Source organism: Dipodomys spectabilis, unplaced genomic scaffold, assembly GCF_019054845.1.
Source record: "Dipodomys spectabilis isolate Male_0828 unplaced genomic scaffold, ASM1905484v1 ptg000145l, whole genome shotgun sequence".
In the NCBI taxonomy this organism is placed as follows: domain Eukaryota; kingdom Metazoa; phylum Chordata; class Mammalia; order Rodentia; family Heteromyidae; genus Dipodomys; species Dipodomys spectabilis.
The window spans coordinates 4,333,988-4,357,053 of NW_024870822.1; the positions used below are offsets into that span (position 1 = coordinate 4,333,988).

Here is a 23,066-nt window from a genome sequence, read left to right on the forward strand (position 1 = left end):
GGTCCTGGGGCTTGAATTCAGGGCCTGGGTGCTATCCATGCCATTTTACCCTCAAAGCTAGCATTCTATCACTTGAGTCAGTCCAGCTTTTTGATCGTTAATGGTAAAAAAGAGTGTCTCAAGCTTTCTTGTCTGGGCTGGCTTTGAGCCGTGATGCTCAGATCTCAGCTGGGATTACAGCGATGAGCCACTGGCTCCAGGCTGGCTTGAATGTTTTTATAAAAACCACAACGAAATGTTAATGAATGGAAAAATAAGTTTATATGATACCCTCAAAGAAACAAAAGACTTATTAAGAAAGGCTAATAACCACTTTTCCAAAGTTCATTTATATACTATAATTTCAATTACATGACATCCTCAGTATTAGAAACCTAGATAAGTCACTTTTCTTTCCAACTATGCCTGCTACCTCCTTTGAACGCCACTGGAAACACTATGAAAACAAATTATGTAAAATGATTTTACTGAAAGGCTATTGCTTTATTCCATTTATAAAAAGTACAAATGTCTTTTGAAATATACCCCTCGCTATATGTAGCTCACTAGAAATTTTACTCCTTTTAGTATTGGCCAATGTGAGCCAAGAGGGAAATCACATCATTGGTTGCTGCAACATGTGATGCAACACACCCACACCGCTGATTTCACAATTTCCCACAGCATCCTGGTGTGCTGTACACACCTCCTTTTCTTTCTTCTTCGAAGTCACTGACCTAGTGCAGATCCTAATCACCTCATGATTTCATTATGGCTAAACTTTTAGCTGTTTCCCACTGGGCAACTGCTCATTGTTTTAATCCACATTGATTTTAGGACTAGAATAAAGTTAAGTAATTCTGCATCTTTTACTTCCTCAAAAATCTGAAGTATTGCCTATTAATAATTTAAATGAATGATTCTTATGTACACAAAATAGTTTTCATTTCTTCCCTTTTCAAACTGAGACAAAGCCCATCATGATGTAATGTGGATCAAGGGCAAATTTTCCTTCAAAGCTAAGAGTTCAATACCATTTTACTTTTCTTCCACACCCTTACTACACAATAAATGAAGTGACAGCACCCCCTGTCTTGCAATGAAAGGTTAGAGAAGCAGATTTACTCTTCACACAATTCTCACATGGTTGGCTTATATACAGCTTAGTGTCAAGTCCAAAATGCAATGAAAAAAAAAAATCTAAAAATAGAAGTGTCATTTGACATTATATATGTGTGTGTAACTCTCTATCTCTATCTCTATCTGCAATGGCATGTATACATTTTTAGCATTATGTCAAGTAAAAGAGATTGGCCAGCAGTATTCTGATAATTTTCATCTACATTATATAGTGAACTGTATATAACATTAACTAGGTAGGAATTGCAATCAGGATGAACAGAACCATTTTGACTTAACAATTCTAATATTCACTGGTATTTTCATACTCACGTGTTAACTGGAATGTGTGTTGCTTTTCCGTGCAAGTCTTTTTAAATTTTTTTTAAATTGAGATTAGGTGATTACATAAAATTCACATATTTCGCAGTATTGTGGAATAGTGATACTTAAAGTCAAAAACACATTTTAACCTACAAGTCTTTTCAATATGTTTGCCATTTCTAGTGTTTAAAAGGAAAAAAAATGACCATGTACAATAGGTCATCTTTCTGTTGTCAGTGAATACCTATCCTGAGTTGACAGCCATAGGGGAGGGGTGTGCTGACACACACACAAACCAGTGTTCCATACTCCTTCAAATCAGCCTTCTTTGATCACAGGCTGTAACAGTATGCTTTTTAGAAATCACAATTTCTTAACACATACCTAATCACTATAGGAAACTAGAGAAAATATTTTTGGTCAAAATAAACAAGCATTTGTACCAAAAACCTGAGAAGTTACACCACGAATGTAGCTGATTTCTGGAAAGTATGGGTGTGTTCTCCAGGCAGGATTTTGTGCAGTTCACAACAATTCTGTAAGGTAGCATCTTGTCTACAGGGAAACTGAAGTCTACTGCTAATGGGTACCTGTCCATGGAAAACAGAACTTCAAGCTAAGCTTATTTCATGGCCACCTCCTGCTCTACTCCTCAGTATCAAAGCTGGGAAAAAGAATAATAATTTCAGCTAAACTTCACCTTAGAAATAAAGGAAATTACTACAGTTATTTTAAAACTGCATAACTGTTAACATGACAAAAGATTCAAAGATTATTTTAAAAATGCTTTTTAAAGTTGAGTAACTGAATTAAGCCTTTTCTTAACAACTGATAGAAGCACCAATTAATTCAGAAGGCTCATTTGTTAGAGCTTATAGTTCATCATGTCATACCACATACAACTTTCACCATACAGTCTTTCTTCTACTGATTTATGTCAACTGATACTAGCAGATTCCTTGTGAATGATGAATTAAATTACCATTCATTACCATCCAATTTACTTACCTTGCCTGTATAGCAGTTTCCAAAGGAGAGAAATTTCTTCTAGCACTGATAATTAGTGAAAATTTCATACTACTGATAGATTTAAAAAAAGATCTTTCTCATCTGTTCTGCCTCTTAAGTCTATTCTTTCCAAAGTTTTACATTCGTTATCACTTTTCTAATGTCCTACTAATTTTAAATCCCATTTTTAAAACCCCCTTTTCCTATTTAGTACTTTAAGGATGCTTCAGAGAAATTTTGAATGAACCTCAACATCCTAGAAATAAACTCCTTAACCTAACATATAAAATTAAAAATAGGAATTTTTATATTTTCTCCCATTTTACTGCACAATACAAACTTGATTAAAATGCATTATGAAACAACATACTGTATATCAATCAATACTAACTCAAGATGTTTGGGAGGAGATAGCAAAATTCACTCCAATACCAACGCAGGACAGTGAGCAGTCTCCATGTTTTTCATTCAACCAAACATTGTTGGTTTCTCTCATTCACCAGTTTTGTTTCTTTGATATTTCTTCTTTAGAAGATCACAGTTATAGGAGGAAAAATAAAACTGATAGAAATATACATGGCTAAAACATATATGGCTTTATATACATAAACATTTTAATAATGTTGCTACAATCTTTTATAGAATATGATCCTTATTTATTTACTATCATCTCAAAAAACTTCTGCACATATTAAACTGTTCAAGTATATCTAGAACAGTGCTTATAAAGATTTCACTGCTAAGTTAAGAGGCATTTCTTTGGAGCCCATTTGTAATTTTAACACAAGATAGAGTTCTATCAATTTTTTTGAGTTTACACTGTACTGTAAACGTAGGATTTGAGTCAAACATGATTTGATTTTCACCTAGTTATATTTGAACCCTTCTGTACAGCACCAGAGGTTAAAAATGGATTTGACTAACCAAAGCTTCTCTTCTCTTTATTAGTTACAGTGTATATTGTCATTTATTTCACAATAATCTCACACTGAAAATGAAGACAAAGAAAGTCAGAAGCTTTCGCTTTAAATAAATAAGCAATTCATCCATTTCATATTTAAATACCTAATCGTTTTCCTATTGTGTTCCTTGGTAACAACTACTCAATGTAGTTCCTGTCTTTGAGGACTAAGCAAGAAGGACAGGATTTTCTAGGTTTGCTTTAAAACTCTCAAGAAATCTGGTAGCTAGTTCGTCATCAACGACTCGGCTGTCACTTGACATGGTGACAGTGATGAACTGGTGCTGCTTCAGGCTGCCATTCCCCTCTTCATCCTCAATCAGCTTCAGCACAGGGCGGGATCTCCCAACAGCCAAGATGCACGCCTGAGGAGGGTTGATCACCGCAGTGAACTCATCGATGCCAAACATCCCCAAGTTGGAAATACTAGAGGGGGAGGAAAAAAGCTCTGAAGGTGGCAGCACCCCAAAACACTTTTTACTTTACTAAAAAACTGTGCTGTGCCACTGCACTTTCTACCAATTTATTCGAAGATCATATTAACATAGCTATGTAAACACTCTATCTACTATTATACATTTGACATTCAAATGGAATTCTTACTATAAAATTTATTTGGAATAAAAAGAGCTAGGAAACAACCTTGAGAGTGAAACAAACTGGGAGACTTTTCTACCAGATATCTGAAGTTATAGCTTGGAGGTAATTGAGCAAAGTATATACAAATAGTGAATGGGAAAAAAAGACACAGACCAGCATATATATGGTCACTTTCTCAATTTTATGGAAGAGACATATTTTCAATAACTAAGCTGGGTTAATTTAATATTTAAATGGGAAAAAGAGATCATTGATTTCTATTTCATAGCATATAAAAATCCAATTTTAGAGTCTGACTTACATATTAAAAGTAAATTGTAATGCTTCTAGAAGATAACACAGTAGAATAACTACATGGAAGAGGCAAAAGTTCATATTAGAAAACAATGCCATCAAGTATGAAGAAAAATGCTAAGAAACAGGGAATTCATTAAAATTCCAAACTTCTGCTCATAAAAAAATATAACCATGAAATCCAAAAGGCAAGCCACAAAATGGGAAAAGGTATTAGAAATAGAATATATCTTTCTAAGATGTGGCTATCTGGAAAAACTACTTCTACAAATCACTTAAAAAAAATGGATGTAGGACTTCATATGGTTTGCTATAAGTGATCGTATGGTCTGTAAGAAACATTTAAAAGTAACACTGCAAAAATTAAAAACACAAGTAGGAAGGAAACAGTTGAGGTTTATAAATCTAGAAGTTTATTTAAAAAATCCCAGTAAGAACTTGGATGTTACTGGGCACACAGGGCTAACCTGCAATCCTAGCTACTAGGGAGGCTGAAATTGGGAAGATCATAGTTCCAGGCCAGCCCAGGCAAAAGCTCATGAGCTGGACAAGATGGTGTGTGCAAGTCATCCCAGCTATAGTGGGAAGTATAACATAAGAGGACTGAGGTCCAATCATGGGCCAGAGGCATGGCTCAGAAGAGAGAACCTGTTAACAAGCATAAGGTCCTAGGTTGTCATTTTGTTCTAGCTAATCTCCATTCAAAGGAATGTTTATTTGAACACCAAGGAGTTCCTACAGCACTTCTATAAAAGCCTGACTAGGCTGAAGAATATTCTCACATATTCTGTTGGTTGAATAAACTATGTGATATTTTGCTTAAATTAAAATTTAAAAACAGATAAATAAATGGAAGGGTTGACAGAGACTTAATTAGTCATATATAGCTGCTTGATGCTATTGAGAATTTAAATTTTACCTAAAAGATCCTCCTTGATATTCTTCAGGTAATAATTTTCCATCTCTTGCTTTCTTTGATAGAGCCTGAGAAAAATACAAACATGGTATGACAACAAAAAATGTTATACTTGATCATATCACTTGAATATCACTTGTATAGAATACACTGTCATCTCTGATGCCTCTCATTCTTTTATTGGCAGTACTGGGGTTTGGTAAACCTTCTGTTTATAAGGCAAGCACTTAGCTTGAGCCAGATCCCCCATCCTTCTTATATGTCTTGATCTGTTTTTACAAGATGTTTGCTTATAACATTTTCCCCTATAAGACACAAATATCTAAAAACAAGTCACTCTTTTCAACCCAGCAGGTTTTAAAGAATATATCCAATGATAAACCAACAACTAAAGAAGTATACCACAATCCCACAGCCAATGCAACAGGTTTATCTTTGAGTATTCATTTCATTTGAATTCACAATATACACTTTAGATAATGGTAAAGGAAAAACAGAATTCCATACTTCACTTTTCATTATTTTAGATTTGTTTTTGTTGGTCGTGGGCTTGAACTCTGGGCCTGGGCGCTGTCCCTCAGCTCTGCAGCTCAAGGTGAGCTCTCTACCACTTGAACCACAGTGCTACTTCCAGTGGTTGATTGGAGATAAGAGTCACAGGGACTTGCCTACCCAGGCTGGCTTTGAACCATGATCCTCAGCTAGGAGGAGTAGCTAGGATTACAAGTGTGAGCCATTGGTGCCTGGCTTATCTTAGATTTTTAAACGTCTGCTTAACATTGTAAAAACTGCATTGGCCATAATTTATTTAGTCATTTTCCCAACATTATAATTTGCTTCACTGAAGTAAAATGACAGTACCTTAGAGATTGTCCTTTTTAGGCTCTTGATTTCAAACATTGCATGACTAAACTAGTTCAATCATACAAGCAATGCAATAATATATTAGTTGCATTACACTCTTGACAATACCAACTTCTAGACTAGAACTGACACATGACAATGAAAAGACAGTCAATATCAGACTGTAGGAAACACTGAGGATCAATAATAAACAATGTCATTACAAAGAGTGATTGGATAATGGGATAGTGTGAGGAATCTACCACAGCTAACAGAAGCTACAGAGTATGAGGGAAATGAAGGAGAAAGGTGATATGACACAGAGGTGATTAAGTATGAGTTCTACAATTAAACTGCCTGAGTATGAATACATCCTTACCCAGGATTAATAGTGTTTAATGAAGCATTTAGCCCACAGCCCCGCAAATTATAAGTTCACAAGTGAAATGGTGGCTATAGGGAGCAGGTTGACAGAGAAGCACAAGCAGCCAGATCTCAGCCAGACCTCAGTAAACCTTCAGAGTTTACTTCTTTAGTGCTGGAAATTACAGGAAATGCTCAAGGACTACCTGGGACCATCAGATTCCACAGGATTCTGACTGTCTTCCTGTTGCCAGGTAGTTTGGCTGAGGCTACACACTGACCTCTTAAGCTTAGGTTCTTTCAAAATGCAAGGAGCAGAGAAGGCTAATATACTATTTCAAGTGCTAACTTGTTCAGATTCAGAATCAAAGAAATGATCATATAATGGTTAAAATTTAAAAATAAGAAAATTTTAGTTGATAGTGTAATAACTAGTGTTTATTCAGTACTTTATGCTTTATATGGCCTTTTCCCCCCTTCCCATTAGTAATGGAGTTTAAACTCAGGGCCTGATGCTTGCTAGACTCTAGGCCCCCTATCACTTGAGCTACACCCTCAGGTTTTGCTTCACTCTCAGATTGGTCTGGGCTGAGATTAAACTGCGCTTCCCTGGGTTGCTAGAGCAATACCACTGTGCCTAACCACAGTGGCTTCCCTACTAGCTAGGATCACAGGCATAGTCATGGCTTCCAGCAACTGGTTGAGATGGAGACTTGAACTTTTATGCCCAGGCTGGCTTCAAACTTCAATCCCCCATTCTCTATGTACCTAATAAGTAGGATTACAGGTTTGAGCCACTGTACATGTTAGTTCAACATTAAATCTCATTTTAACTTCAAAACATCACTGAAACATGTATTCTCAGTGCTGCTAAAAATCCTTATGAATCAAAGGGCTATGAATCAAAAACAAACCCTTATCCCCTACTTTCACTTTTCAATTTGTAATGTGGTCAATTTCAGTCTGAAAACATTAAATGAAAAAGTCTAGAAATAAACAGCAAAAGTTTTAAGCTGCATGTTGTTTTGAGCTGCATAAACTTTTTTTTTTGGGGGGTCCGGTCGTGGGGCATGAACTCTGGGACTGGACGCTGTCCCTCAGCTCTTCAGCTCAAGGCTAGCGCTCTACCACTTGAGCTACAGCGCCACTTCCGGCTTTTTTTTTCCTTCTGCTTATGTGGTGCTGAGGAATCGAACCCAGGGCCTCTTGCATGCAAGGCAAGCGCTCTATCACTGAGCCACCTCCCCAGCCCAGAGCAACATAAAATTTTGACCCACTTGAAAAAAGAATCATTCCGTTTATAGGGTATTCATGTACATAGGCTACAGGCACTTTAGCTATATGGTAGTTGTCTCAGTACCAGATCAGCTGCCTGGTTTAGCAGTGCTTGTGTTCACATAATCCCTATTTTACTAAACATTGGCCCCTAAGGACAAGAGAAATAATGCCTACAATTTTATCACGTATATACATTGTTATAACTACTCTCTTTTGTGAATCTTTGTGTTTAATGTACAAATTAAACTTATCATAAGCACTTATACACAGAAAAAGTAGTATTTACAGGGTGGTTCCAAGCATCCATTGGGAGAAGTGTGTGGCAATGTGTAAGGGGGACTACTTATATCCCAGTGAACCAATCTAACGTTGACTTTCAAACTGGCCAAATTAATACCACCTTTCAATTAGAAACATTTGCTTTTTTATCTATACAATCACACCTTGCAAGTCTTTTCAGAAGAATGAAGAAAAACCTAAAAGGTCAATTGCACTAGGTTCACATTTAATGATGTATAACTAAAATTCTATTATATGTGTTTAAGAACTTGTATGCATTGCTTTATTTTGGACAAACAGATCTATGCATTTATATACTGTCAGCTCTCCAAAGGAGTCGTATCTTCTGTATTCTATCTCCCTTATAAATCACTCTACTACCAAATATATACCAGGTCCTTGATAAGTAAAAAGAAAATAAATACCCAAATGAATCTGAAAATTTCAATACAAAAATTTTACAACCTGTGATACTTCTACCACAAGATAACCATGGAAATTACAGTAGCTGTCAAAGGTGACTTACTTCCTGTATTCCTGCTTACTCAGTGTGACATTTTTGGGGGAAATCACATTCCCACAGATTGGAGCAAAAAAACCCTACTTTTCAAGTGGCCCAGGAAAAATAAAAGCACTTTTGCCACTGGAATACCAAGCAGTTTCAGTGGTATCAGGTTTAGAGAAGAGATGAATAAAATAAACTTTAAAAATGGAATGTTGTTATCATCAAGCTCTACTTATTACCACACATATAGAAAAAAGTTTTAGCTTCATTTCAACTTTAAGATTTTTTCTGAACTAGAATCTTTGGGACTGAATTCTAAAGTTTGTGACATAAAGCTTTTGACTAGAAAGCCTCTGAATGAAGTGGATCACTAACTTATTTACTTACCTGTTATTTCTGAATTTCTGAATACTAAATTTTCTTAAAATCTCATAGAAATGCCAGAGTGACCAGATCATGTGGAGACTATCAGGAAGTAAGCCTACCTTCACAGACTTGGAAATTTCCTGTATTCCCTTAGCAGCAGCATCTTTTATGATTGGAGTAATTAAACCTTTATCTGTTGCCACAGCCACTGAAATGTCAATAGAGGATAGCTGTTTTGGGCCTGTCCCATCCCAGCTGACATTGACACCTGGCATTTGCTGGGAAACAGAGAAAACATGTTAAGAAAGAAGCAGCTTTTGTCAAAGAAAAATAATTAACATCATTATGCCCTTTCCAAAGCAAATAGCAAGACAGAAGGAAATTAAAATTCAGTTTGAAAAATATCTTGGATCTCTGTGTTGATTATGGTTTGTGAGTCTGAAGAGTACTTAAAAAGTATTTTTTTTTGAGGCAATTCTGATGTTTTTGTTTTGATCTCCTTATATCATGGCTAAAAAAGGTCTCCCACTGTTAAATCTAATTACCAGAAGGTATTTATCTGATGACTAACATGCCCTCATGGGGGAGAGAGAGTAGAAAAGGGTAGGGATATTCAATCATCTTTCTTCGGCATGAAGAAAGCCTGGCTTGTAAGAACTGTTCTGGAATATATATTAGCAAGACCTCAGAAAATGACTCTTTCATACAACAGAGATCCTTTAAGCTTCACAAACAGAAGATATTGTATATATTTTGCATATAAATAAAGCAGATAAAATGGTTATACAAAGGCGTTGTCATTTAACAATGCAGCTTATGAATACAATATATCTTGATCAATGTCATACTTTTCAACGTTCTTACCCATCCCTCCCTGCTCTGCTCTTTCCTTTCCTCAATCTCCTTAATTTTTTAGGGTATACATCAGATTTTAGAGGTTTTATTTAACTGCAAAACTCACCCCTTTGCTTCATTTGTCCACCCCTCTCCCCTTGATCCCCCAGGAATAAATTTAATTAGGAAACCATGTAATAAAACTCCATAGAACATGGTCTAAAATGTATTTAAAATATTTAGTATTTAAAATGTATTTTAAGCCTATTAATAAAACAGTAATTAAAATGTGTTACACATCCAAGTTTTCTAACTAAATATTTCTAAATACACATGCCAAAAGAAATATCTGAACAAAAAAATACATAAACAACCCCCCCCCCAAAAAAAAAACCCCTCCTACAAGACTGAAAACACAAATATGCAAAATAAAAGCAGGACAGGGTTTAGAATAACCTCAGATAGTGAGGATATTAGAAAAACTCTAGGAAATAAATTTAAAGACTGGGATAATAAATCTGGGTATTTAGATGAAATGATATGCTGGGAAAATATATATTTCCACAATTTGGGGGAATAGTACCAGGTCTGAACTCATAGCCTCCTGTCTGCTATGCAGGCACACTACCATTTGATCTTTGTTCCCAGCCCTTCTGTGCCTCAGTTTTCTAACTGCAGATCATAATCTCCCTAACTTTGCTTCTCGAGTAGATGGAATTATAGGCATGTACCCTCATACCTGATCCATGCTTCCATAATTGATTAAAATTGAAATTACAGTCAAGAATTACAGGCAGGGAAAATGGGAAGTTGCTAAGATTCCCACTTCAAAACTCGATAGACTCAAATATTTTTACTGGTGAAACCATAAGAAATAAAAATTCTTTTAACTGATAAACACAGATAAAAGAAAAAAGAATCCAAATGCACTTAGTAAAGCCACTGTTATAAAAGAAAAAGACAATTAAAGTATAATTACAGTTCTTGATTTAAACTTGAACAATGAAGTATTAACAATAAGAAAATCATAAATGTAACTTAAAATATTTGGTTAAGGGAAAAGCTATATGAAAAATGATGTACATGCTGAACAGATGTGTCTTTAAACTCCATTACTGTATTTTCTTCCCCCATCAAATAGCTTATATAGAAAGAAGGCAGACTGCAACTGGTTCTGGGTGGAGAGGCAGGAAGCCTGGGCTGCAGATTTACTCCGCAGGCCAGACAGTACCACTATACCTGCTTTCTTATCACCAACACTGGGCTATCTATGAGACCGCTCAAAGCTGACATGTTCAAACCCAAACCAAGATTCCCCATGTCTAGCCTGTTGTTCTCCCAGGTTTCTTAATCTCAACACAGGAAAATCCACTCCTCCATCATAGGCTAAAATCCTTACTTGCTTTCTTTCATGTTCTTCATCAAATCCAAAAGCAGACCCTACTGGCTCCACTTTTGAACTGTAACTCGAATTTCTACTTCACCCCAGTTCCACTGCTACCCCTAGTCCAATATTATCTACAACCTTCTATGCTGTTTTTGCCTTGGTCGTTCCATGAGCTATATTCCAGAGACCAGTGCAGTTTCTCTTCTTCATAATGTAAGTCTCAATCATGTTAGTCTTTTGTTGAAAACGTTCCAAAGGCTTCTTTCTTATTCCTAATAAAATCCCTGGTCCTTACCATGGTCATGAGGGCCTCCTGGACAGTGGTCCTCCCAACTCTTTCTTTCTTTCCCCTACTCATTTCAAAATGTCTCACTTTCTACTCTCTGTTTTTACTAACTCTACCATCTGTGTTTAAAGTTAATGACACATTCACTAGTGTCGAGCTGTCTGAAATGTTCTTCTATCAGATATTTATTTGGCTCTCTTGCCTTTCTCACCTCTCTCCTCTTCCCTACTTCTTCCCTCCCTTCCTCTTTCTTTCATATCTCCATTATAGCCTTGCCACAGAGGCCCTAGAAAACAGCACCCTAGTTATTCTACACCATTATTCTCATTATTTTGCTTTCTTTTTCTCCTAACATTTTCACCATCTGACATATTTGTTTACCCCAACTATAAAACAGGCCCCATGACAGTAGCAACTTTGCAGGACTTCATCCACTACTGTAACTTTACTGCTTAAAATGCACTTAGCACAAGGCTGAATAAATGGCCTCTATACTGCTGTAATTAGTTTGTTAGCTCTTTTGATTCTCAAGCTTCTTCATCTGTATAACATAGGAAAGTATGCACAGCAGTGTCATAATGCTCACTTGCATAGCTGATGAGCACTTAAAAAAAGTTTAAAAAACACAGGAAAGCAACAGATTATTTTTAGCAATAAAATTATAAAAATACCCAAACATAAGATTATTCAAAAGCCAGTATTATTGGGGGATTGCTACTACTTACTCTAAGAGTAACAGCCGCTGCCTTGATGATAAAATCATTTACTGAAACTTTAATGTCACCTGAAAAAAAATAATTGTATTGAAATTAGTCTTCATAATAAAACTTTAACACCAACTGTTAAGATTTCAAAATTAAAAATTACAAATGGCAACAGTAAAAGGTGATAACATATATAGAATTTTGTTTGCTCAAGCAGTAAGGTTCCCTTAATTAGAAAAACTTGAATTACATGAGGGATAAAAGTAATAGCCCTGAATGTAAATTTACTTTCAGGGGCCAGGGATGCAGTTTAGTAGTACAGCATGCACTTAGCATATACAAGACCTTGAATTTGATCTCCAGGACCCCTTAACCCTTAGCAAAATTTTCACTTCTTAACCCTGATTATACTTTCTGAACCCTACAGGATACATTAAAACTATAACATAAAGAGTGAATACCAATGTCCCTAAAAGATGATAATCTCTGTGTTGTTTGTGCCCAGAAAATTTACAACATGATTCATTTATTTCTCATTTTCAAATGTCTTTATTCTGTACATGCTTTATAATATATTAACTACATCAGAAGAGTGCTGCAGGTAGGTGTATTATTATCTATACACTTACAAGGGGTGTTTCAAATTTTCTTTTTTCTACTAGGGTGTAGAAATTTTTACCAACAGAGTATACAGTACAATAAACAAGAGCTGTTTCTCACAACAAGATATAGCAAAAGCCAACTATGATGCAATGTTGGCATGGACCTAGTGCAATGAGTAAATGGGTTCTCCACCTAGACTTACAGTGAATGCACTTGAGTCAGTTTCCTTCCAGTATACATAATGATTTTAAGATAAAGCTGGAGTCTCCTCCCTTTCACACAGTACTGATAAAAACATCTGATCATAACTGATGCTTTGCTTTTGCCGATGGATAAGTGATGCTGGAAAATGAACACATTTGATTCTTTCTTACAAGAGCTTTTTAGAAAAAGGTATTAAGATAAAGATTTAGGCTTTGGTATATGTGAAGAAATATATAATCCTATTATTAGAGTATCATGGAATTTCATGTGAACAAATAGCACATTTCAAAAGTATCCTGGAGATTGTAGATGAATTGCCATAAACCAGCATACTGGTCAACTGTCAAGGTAAATATTACTCTTCTAACTGCGATATCCAGAAATATGTAAGTATTCTGAATTGTCTGTTTCTCTAAGATTCCCTTTAAGAGCAGAAACATAAATGGGTTTCCAGTTTCAAGAACTTGAGGTCTGAGAATCATGGTTCAAAGCCAGCCTGGGCAGTAAAGTGTGGCAGACTCTTATCTCCTATTAACTACCAAAAGGACAGTGCTCAGGCCCAGAGTTCAAGCCCCAGAACTGGTTAAAAAAACAACAAAACAAAACAAAACAAACCCTTTAATAATAATCACATACAGAAGATATGGCCTATATAAATTCAAATGCTTAAGTATATTGTTATGAACTCCTTCTGCCCAGCTTATATAGCTCTCTTGGCTTGCTTCTTACTTACTCTACTTTACTTAGGTACATTGAGTGAAGATCCACAGCCATCACCAGCTGTAACTCTCAAACCTACAACTTAATTCCACAGTCCTCACCTAGCTTTCTGTCTTCAATTCATCTCAAGCATTCTTGGGCCACTCTTTTACCTTGAAACACTTCGATCACTTGCTCCTTTGTCCCCATACTCCCTAGGTTTTCTTCCTTCTGTCTACTCACTACTCATTTTAATCTGTTCTTCTCAATTGTGGCATCTCCCAACCAGGAAGTTTCATTCTACAGTTTTGATACTACTGCTATAATAATTATGGTTCCCCCAAACTCTACTTCTTCTTCTTCTTCTGTTTTTTTTTTTTTTGGTTCTTGTATAATCTGCACCCAGACAGAAAGTGAAATTATAAGCTATATAATGTCCATTTTATAAAGGATTTCAGAACAATTAAGTTAGCATGTGTACTGCATTAAGTAAACTCCAGTTTACTGACCTCTCACTAAATCTTGTCTAACTTTTAAAACTGCTCCCAGGTCACAGTCAGCAGTAGCATATGCATGAGGTACAGTACTTTTAGACTCAGTTAACCTCTTGGCAATAACTCTTCGAATATTGCTAGCAGGAATATCAGTGAATGTGCCCTGCATAAACAAATGAACAAAAAAGAAAAGAAAAATAATGGCAATTTGTCCATTAAAATCACAAGGCAGAATGGAAGAAAGCAGAAGAAAAAAAACTGCCTATCTGCACTCTAGTCTCAATGACTGGCAACTCGTGATATCAATGAAAGACTAATACAGGAAAAGAACCATTAAAACTATTTTTATATGGGGGAAAATCGAAGATATTTTGGGCTTTGGAATACCCTATTATATAAAAAGTAGTAAAATTCAAAACTTTCAGCTATAAATAAGTTATTTTATATTTCTAATTTAAGAAAGTTATAAAGAAATCTACCAAATTATAATTAATTTTCCCATGAATGTGTCCATATTCAATTTACAAATGTATGCATTTACATATATAGGAGGGGGAAAGGAGAGAAAATGGGAGAAAGATTGGCAGCAAGAAACATACATATACATACACCCACATATATGTATATATACACTAAAAGCTGTAAGTAGCTTTTGTTAGAAACAGCTCTTAGTAAAATCCAGAGCAGAAATAATGTGCCTATTATAGGCCATTCTTACAAAAAATGGCATAAAGTAGAAAAATATAAGCAATATAATGGTTAACCTGTCAAAGTGTTTCTAATTTTGTTGGTAATTTTAAAAACTCAAAACCATTTTTACTAGGAATTAAAAATACAAAGTATAGAGCCAGGTACTGGGGGCTCGCACCTGTAATTCTAGCTACTCAGGAGGCTGAGATCTGAGGATCGTAGTTCCAAGTCTGTGAGACTCTTATCTCCAATTTACCACCCAAAGGCCAGAAGTGAAGCTGTGGCTCAAGTGGTAGAGTGTTAGCATTGAGTACACGTACACGTGCACACACACACACACATTTTCCTGTAACTTTAGTATTGCTTTTGCATTCTGGGCCTTGAACCTTTCATAACAGTAGGATGTCCTCAAATTATATATAATTACTTCCTTATCCTCACTCATTCTGGGAGGACATTACAATCTCCTCAGAATAATATAAAGCAATTGAAAATATACCTTATTTCTTTTATACAAATGACCTCTTCTGGAATTAAACATTTCATGTTAACAAAGTATCTACTTAGATAAATGCTTTCTACATTCTATAAGCATCTGATAAGATTTATCTTAATTTGAATAACTTTTTAAACATTTGGCAACACAAAGTTTTTCTGTAAAGTATGCTGTATACACATAAATGTATACAAAAAAAAAAAATCTGTTTGCCATGAAATTTGTACTTAAACCTCTTTCAAATATAGTGAACTATATTTCTGTTAGTAAGAACAGTGTAAGTTTATTTCTCCAGTTATTTATTCAATTTTAAATATCCTAAATTGCTTCTGACTAGAAATAAATGACATGAGGTACTAGAAAAGGAAAAGAGAGGAAAACTGAGTACTCTGAAAACAAAACACAGCTGTTACACTGCATATGTATGAGATATAACAATGTCATCATAACTGATTTGTTATATGGTATAGCCCACAACATTCTTTATAGTGAGGCTATCAACTCTAGCTAAAAAATAAAATATCCACTAAAAGTAGCTAATGTCAACCACCAATGATTTTTAAACCCAAGGAAAACAAGAGAAGCAAATTATCATGTTTACACAGAACATGTACATACTGAGGTTGTGGAATTTGTGCAGATTTAATCTGAATTATAGTTAGTGCTACCCAAACATTTATGTTGTGACAAGAAGTCTGCAAGAAAAGCCTCTGAAGCATTTATTTTTCATTAGAACTTTAAGCTATTACTAAAATGGATTGATAAAATCATTAGTAAGTAATATTTTCCTCCTCTCACTTATCTGAAAATCGTACTCAGAGGGAATTACCACAGCATTGGGTTGTCCAGGAGTTGATAATGGTGGGATCATGGGCCGGGGATATGATGGCCCAGTTGTGGCAGGGGGTGGCAAAGAGGCTTTTGGAGTGACTGGAGGAGCTGGGGCTGGTCTAGTCTCAGTAATCTTGCCCATCTGTTTCAGCTTGACCAGGTTGAGAGCATCTCTGGAGATCAGAGAAAATAGATAATTATGATTACTGATACAGAATACAAGATTGCTATTAGAAAATAAAGGTCAGATATAAAAGGACAATACAGAAGTATATAAAAAATTAATTATTTGAGCTCAAAAAGTAATTTTTTCTACGAAGTTTTCTGTTTATTATTTGTGTAATAAGTACAATTTCAAAAACCAAATGGTAATTAGAATTTCCTCACAGTACTAGGTATAGATAGCAATTTTCAAAAAGTAAATTAGGGTTTTTATTAGGCAGTATCTAGGTACATAAATAATTTACTAATTAAAATATGCCTCCTATACCTGTGAAATAATTTTCAAATAGCATTTAGACAGTATTAATTTTCCCTATGGCTTTCATTAGGACATTTGCTAAATCATTATTCTACCATAAATGATCTTGCTTATGGCTAGGCTATCATACCATATTTAATTTGCCCAATATGTTATGAACAAAAGTAAAGTAATGAAGGTAACCTAGAGCATCATTTAGAATGATAAATAATTAAACTAGCTACTAGCCTAAAAGGCTAGTATGTTACTATGTTACTTCATAACCTCTGACTATCCCAACTTATAAAAATTCTAGCCAATAAAATTATTTCTAATCTGTATTTGTTAAACATGAAATTAGCCTATAGAATTTGAGAGGACAGACATAAATGTTTCTCACTGGTCTCCCACAAGTTGTCTGCTTTCACAGATAATTTTGTATGGCCTGAGAATGATGTTATATTATTTAAATGGCCCTTGGCAGGAAAAAAGGTTCTCCATCCATGCTTTAAAACATTAATACAATTAAAAATATTTAATGTGGCTGTCAATAGGAATGTAGTCCATATTGCTAAGTAAGTTGTAAATTAGTTCAAAAGCCAGTTCAATTATTCTTTGTCTTCCCTATTAGGTTAAGGGCCAATAAAGAAGGGATCACTTGTTTCAATATACTTCTGGAAAATTTGAAAATTTAAACAAATATAAATACATTCCAGTTTCTTGACTAGGAAGACTATCATAAAGACGACAGCTTTTACTAAGCTAATTTAATACAATTCCATAAAAATAAAAGTCCCTTGCCCTAAGATAACTGTAAAGCTAGAAGAACTGTTTAAAATTACTGGGAAGAATAGTTAAAAACTAAACTAACAAATTAGCTTATGGAAAAAGAATAAAGGAAGAAATTTGTATCTCAGATTTTAAAACATACCATAAAATATAATTAAACATGTAGCAATAAAAAAGAATGGTACTAACTCATGGACAAACAGATCAATGGAACAGAAAAAGCAATCTAAAAAGAGAAGAAACTGAATGTGGAAATTAATAGACGCTAGTGAATAAATCCACAACATAGGAATTATTTTTTAAACTGTATTTCCATGTTTTAGAAATTAACTGTGACTGGGTGATAATTTAATACAAACTTAAAATATAATTTCTTACTGTTCTGTACTTTAGTTTTCTACACTCATCACCAATTCTAAGCATCTGGCTTAGTTTCTAAATTAGAACTGTTCTTCAATAATGCAACAATTGCCCAGAAAACAACCCTTGAAAAGGGTACAATTTAGACTGACAAAAGCAGTTAAAGCACAAAAGTGTACTCCCTTTTAAATTCTAACACTGAATAAACTCTTTGTAAATGCTTTGAGAGGAAAAAAAGACAAATGATATATAACTGATTGTTAAGGAAAGCACACACACTCTTTAGTGAAGATTCCCCGAGGGCCAGTAGCTGTGCCCTGGCTGGCATCCAGTGCATGCTTTTCCAGAATATTACGGGCAGCTGGACTCAAGCGGAACCTAAGAAGAAACATGAAGATTAATGGAATTAATTAACACTTACATTAATTCAAATATATCTAAGTGTTCAACAATTTACTGTCATTAGAAAAACAAAATCTTCTGCTAAAGTTAAAATGACTTCCATAGATAATTTGGCAACTAATCTGTACCCATGTAGTTTATATTGTGGTCAGAACATATCTGTAAAATTTTAGTTACTACTTAAAAATATTGCAAGAATAATATTATGCCATTTGCAGAGAAATGGATGGACCTGTAACAAATCATGGTAAGTGAGGTAAGCCAAGCTCAGAGAGACTAACAGCACATCTTTCTCTCATATGCAGAAGCTAAATCTAAAACACACCGGGACAAAACAAATAGTAATAAATTATACAGGACGCTAGGCATTCACACAATGAGACCAAAGGAGGATATTCTTAGGAGAGGAACACAAAGGCATAATGCCTATGTGCCTCTAACCATATAATATTTATTGAAATGAATTCCAGGAAATGGAAACAAGAAGTTTTTTCTTTGTTATTGTTTTCTTTTGTCTTATTTTTTTTTTTAATCTGCTTTGGGAGGATAGGTAGGGGGAAGACAGAAATGGAGAGACAAAGATTGAACAGATGCAGTCATGGTACTCACTAGATACTATGTTGAAAATATACAACTTGTGGGTGGGGACAAGAAGGAAACATAGGTAGAGAGCAAGGGAAGGGGTGAGACACTATCCAAAAATAACTGTATGCTTTACCCGACTTATGTAACTGTAACCCCTCTGTGCATCCCTTTCATAGAAACAATAAAATATTTTTGAAAAATATTTAAAGTAAGAATAAATGTTAAGAGGAAAAGGTTACCATTTTGCCTAGAAACATTTCATGTAGCTCCTCAATAGGAAACTATCACATCAGGAAGGAACTGTTTGGTCATCTGTTTTTTTATTGTGGAAAAACTATCAAATTTACCATGCTAAACACTTTTAGGTATACACTCTCATGGTATTAAGTACCTACAGCAATTTCCACCATCTATATCCAGAGCTATTTCAGGTTTCCCAAACTGAAACCGTATCCATTAAACAATAAAAGGATGCCTCCTTCCTCTCAAACTAGACAAGCTAATCTGACTCCTCTGGATCCTGCATCACAGTATCCAGACTATGTGCCCTTTTGTGACTGGCTTAGTCTACTAAACACAATGTCTTCAAGGGCTACCCATACTGCAGCATGTATCATATCTGTACTTTGAAGAGTGTAAGTCAAGGTGTGGCCACATAGCATTTTGGACCTATGAATTGTTTCCACTGTTTTGCTATAGTGAATATTATCCTGTGTGCTTACAGGTACACAAATATCTGTTTTGTATTCTTTTCAGTATACACTCAGAAGTAGAACTTCAGGATGACACAGTAATTTTATTTTTACTTTTAATTCTCATAGCAGCTGCACCTATTTACATTTTTACCAGTAATGCAGAGAAACTGCAATTTTTCCACATGTTCACTATCACTCAGGGTTTTGTTTTTCACTTGTTTTTTGGTTTGAATAATAACTACTTTAGTGGATTTCATTGTAGTTTGATTTGTATTTCACTAATCATTGGTGAGCCTGAATATCTTTTCATGTGTCTACTAGCCATCTGTTTGTCTTCTTGAAGAAATTGATTTATATCTATTTATATTCTGTGCCTATTTTTTTCTTTATTTTTTTTGTATGCCAGTAACCAGGCTTAAATTCATGGCCTTGTGCTTTTACCTGGCTTTTTTCAAGCACAAGGCTGGTGTTTAAGCCATGACTCCACATCCAGCTTTTTTGCTGATTAACTGGAGATAGAGTTTCTAGAATTTGCCTTTTTGGGTTGGTTCCAAACTGTGCCCCTCAAATCTCAGCCTTTTAAGTAACTAGGATTTCTGGTGTGAGCCACTGGAATATGGATCTATGCCTAACTTTAATTGGGTTGTTTCATTGTTACTGGATTGTATCTCTCATAATTAAAAAAATTCCTACTATTTACATGTAAGCATTTTATTTTACATATACTCCAGAACAGTAAGCAAAAGAAAGGAATTACATTGATATATGGGTAAAGGAAATTGAGGCTCACCAACACCTTCCTTTAAACAAAGCAACCAATGTAAAGAACTATTCAGACCCAAAAATTTAAAACGAGCAAATGAAGAAGACCAGACTATGATGCCTGCTGCACTTGTAAAAAGTAACTCTAATGCATCCGCAGTGGTCTAGTGGTATCAAACCTTTAGGCTTTTTAAAAAAGATACTGAGATTGTAGACTTTTCAGGTTAAAAAAAAAAAAATCACTGTGTGTACCAACACTTTTGTCATGTTATAAATATGCTCTCCATGAACCCCCTGGCATCACAAGGACAGACACAAAAAGAAAGAATTGTCTCAGCAAGGCAAACTGTACTTCTGCAGAAAGGTTTCCCATCAGCCAGAAATCTGACAAGCAAGCACACATTACCAGGCTGTTTCCCTATTTATATAATGCAGCAGGCCCCACCTCTCTGCTCAGATAGGTTGAGTTCAGGTTCACAATCTGCTCACCATTGGCTAGTTTGAATAAAGTAAGATGCATTTATATAAGGTGACCATTACAAGACTTTGAAATAAGATTAACAGTACACAAGTAATCTCAAAACATACACACATCCTCTGCTATTTTTTGAACAATATGAAGTGTATCTTTTAAGGTGTGTCTTAATTCCATCTTAGAAAAACCAATTAAGACAAAACCTTACATTTCAAAAATCTTTTCTTATCCCAAATCAGCAGTAGTAGTAGCTGTTCTTCTTCTCCTCCTCCTCCTCTTCCTCCTCCTCCTCCCTTTTCCCCCCTCCTCCTGCATGGACACTGTCACTGAGCTTCTTTTGCTCAAGGTTAGAATTCCACCACTTGACCCACAGTGCCACTTCGGGCTTTTTCTGTTTATGTGGTACTGAGGTATCGAACCCCGGGGGTTCATGCATGCTAGGCAAGCACTCTACCAATAAGCCACACTCTCAGCCCCTCAGTTGTTCTTTTTCCTTTCCATAGTTGCTGAAATTGTCCAGCAGAATAATCAACAGGAGTTAAGCTACTAGGCCAAAGCAGGAACTTTTAAGCAACCCAGTTTTTCTCACAACCAGTTCAGCTGCATGCCAGTCTTTAATGATGACTGCCAGGACTGCAGCACATATTATTGCCTTTGAAAGGGAAGAATATTAGTAAGTACAAGACATTAGATGAGTCTGTTTTCTGATCTTCATGGTAAATGAAAGAACAGAAAATAAAGGGACTCAAGATCTAAAGGGAATTTTTAATAAAGTACTAATTACAACTCATTTATCATTATATATAATTATAATGAAGTATAATTATCAAATTAGCATATTATACCTCATAAATACATACAAATAATGTTTCAACTAAAAATAAAAAGCCAAAATAAAAGAATCAGTTCTTCAAAAATACTATAATATTTTTCTAACAAAAATTAGCAGGGGTAAAAACAGACAAAATATTGAGAGGGGAGAAATTAAGGAAAATAAACTTAAAAGATCTGAATTTAAAATTCAAAAGCAGTTCTTAATAGGACTATGTCTTTATGAAAAAACTCTTTTCAGGAAAAAGTTAATTTTGTAAAATCAGAGAGAACATTACTTGTTAAAATTTATAGTCCAGCAGTTAAAGCTATGTAAACTGACCTTTACTAAGTATTAGTTTAAACTCTAATTTATGTCAAAGTCTTAAATACACATGTTAAAATGATCACTGGATTTTTAGATTTAAAACCTGAATTCACATTACAGTGATAAGAATTCTGTGAATGGAAACACCATATTGAAGCCAACAAATGCCACTGTGGAATTCTTAAACCCAACTCAAGCTCAAGTGTAGACACAGACTGTTTTGTTCTCTACTGGGGAAAATAGGACTGTCAGAGTACCTGGAACATAAAAAGGATTTTCTAATTGCTTATTGAGTTAAAAATGATGGTAAAATAATTGTTCTTAGATGTTAGTGTCCTAAGAGAAAAAAGGGAAGATTGGCAACTTCCTACTTACTACATAAGGATGCTTATGAAAACAACTGAAGCCCTAAAAAGTTGAGTGCTAATGGCTCATATCTGTACCTGGAGATTACGATTTAGAGCTAACCCACACAGAAAAGTCGTTGAGACTATACCACCAAAAAACCCAGCAAAATGACAGAGGGGAGGCATGGCTCAATTGGTAGAGCACCAGCAGCAAGCAAAGTCAAGTAAGAGTGCTAGGCAATGAATTCAGGCCACAGTAATGCTACAGCAGTTTCTCAAACATACTCACTGCATTGGGCCTGCTGGGTGTTGCTTCTTAGCAGGAACAGAAACCTGTGGTTCTGGTGAGGGATGAGGCATTGCTGGTTTTGAAACTGGTGGTGGAGGCCCAACATCTTTGGGAATTTCAACTTGTTTCCAATCTTCTCCTTCTTCAACCATCAAGCCAATTAGTGAACCTAGCCTTACATCTTTGGCTCCTTCTTCAACCTATATTTTAAAAAGAAAATGGTACAGATGGAAAGGTTATAATTGCAGGAAGTAGCTTATTCCTTTGTTGTCTGATTTAGTACTGGCTAGGTAGATCTTTTAATTTGAGCTAAAAGCTGCTTTAAAGATGGCATGCCTCCACTATTAATCCTTCACTTTCCCTTCCTACCTTCTCCCACTTAAAACCCTCTCTTTATCACTTTTCCTCCAGTTTCTTATGCTACTTGCTGAAATAAAGGAACAAATCCTGAACCTCTCTTTTATTCTCAGTCTCAAAAATACATGCCCAGGCTTTTTATTGGCTGCCCTGGGCTTTCCAACTTTTGTAGGGACTAGCCTCAAATCACAGTTCTCCTGATCTCTTTCTCCCAAGTAGCAAGGATTATAGATGTTAATCACCCTGTCCATCATCCTTTGTCTTTCTTCCATATAAAATGAAAGATATTTACAATTAGCCCTGCTGACTTCAGCTCATTAGTACATACGTATTTAATCTTAAGC

At 35.3% G+C, this 23,066-nt stretch overlaps 1 protein-coding gene across 1 annotated transcript in view; it reads right to left on the reverse strand.

Moving 5' to 3' along the window:
- Positions 1–2,562: 2,562 nt before the first annotated feature.
- Positions 2,563–23,066, reverse strand: part of Pdhx (pyruvate dehydrogenase complex component X) — a 45,264-nt gene continuing 24,760 nt past the window's right edge. The window contains exons 4-11 of the mRNA XM_042691482.1: positions 22,366–22,565; positions 17,952–18,050; positions 16,062–16,236; positions 14,062–14,209; positions 12,068–12,126; positions 8,955–9,113; positions 5,205–5,269; positions 2,563–3,817 (exon numbers count right to left, since the gene is read on the reverse strand). Coding sequence (XP_042547416.1) covers positions 3,559–3,817; positions 5,205–5,269; positions 8,955–9,113; positions 12,068–12,126; positions 14,062–14,209; positions 16,062–16,236; positions 17,952–18,050; positions 22,366–22,565 — 1,164 coding nt within the window. The 3' untranslated portion in view covers positions 2,563–3,558. The remainder of the gene's footprint in view (positions 3,818–5,204; positions 5,270–8,954; positions 9,114–12,067; positions 12,127–14,061; positions 14,210–16,061; positions 16,237–17,951; positions 18,051–22,365; positions 22,566–23,066) is intronic.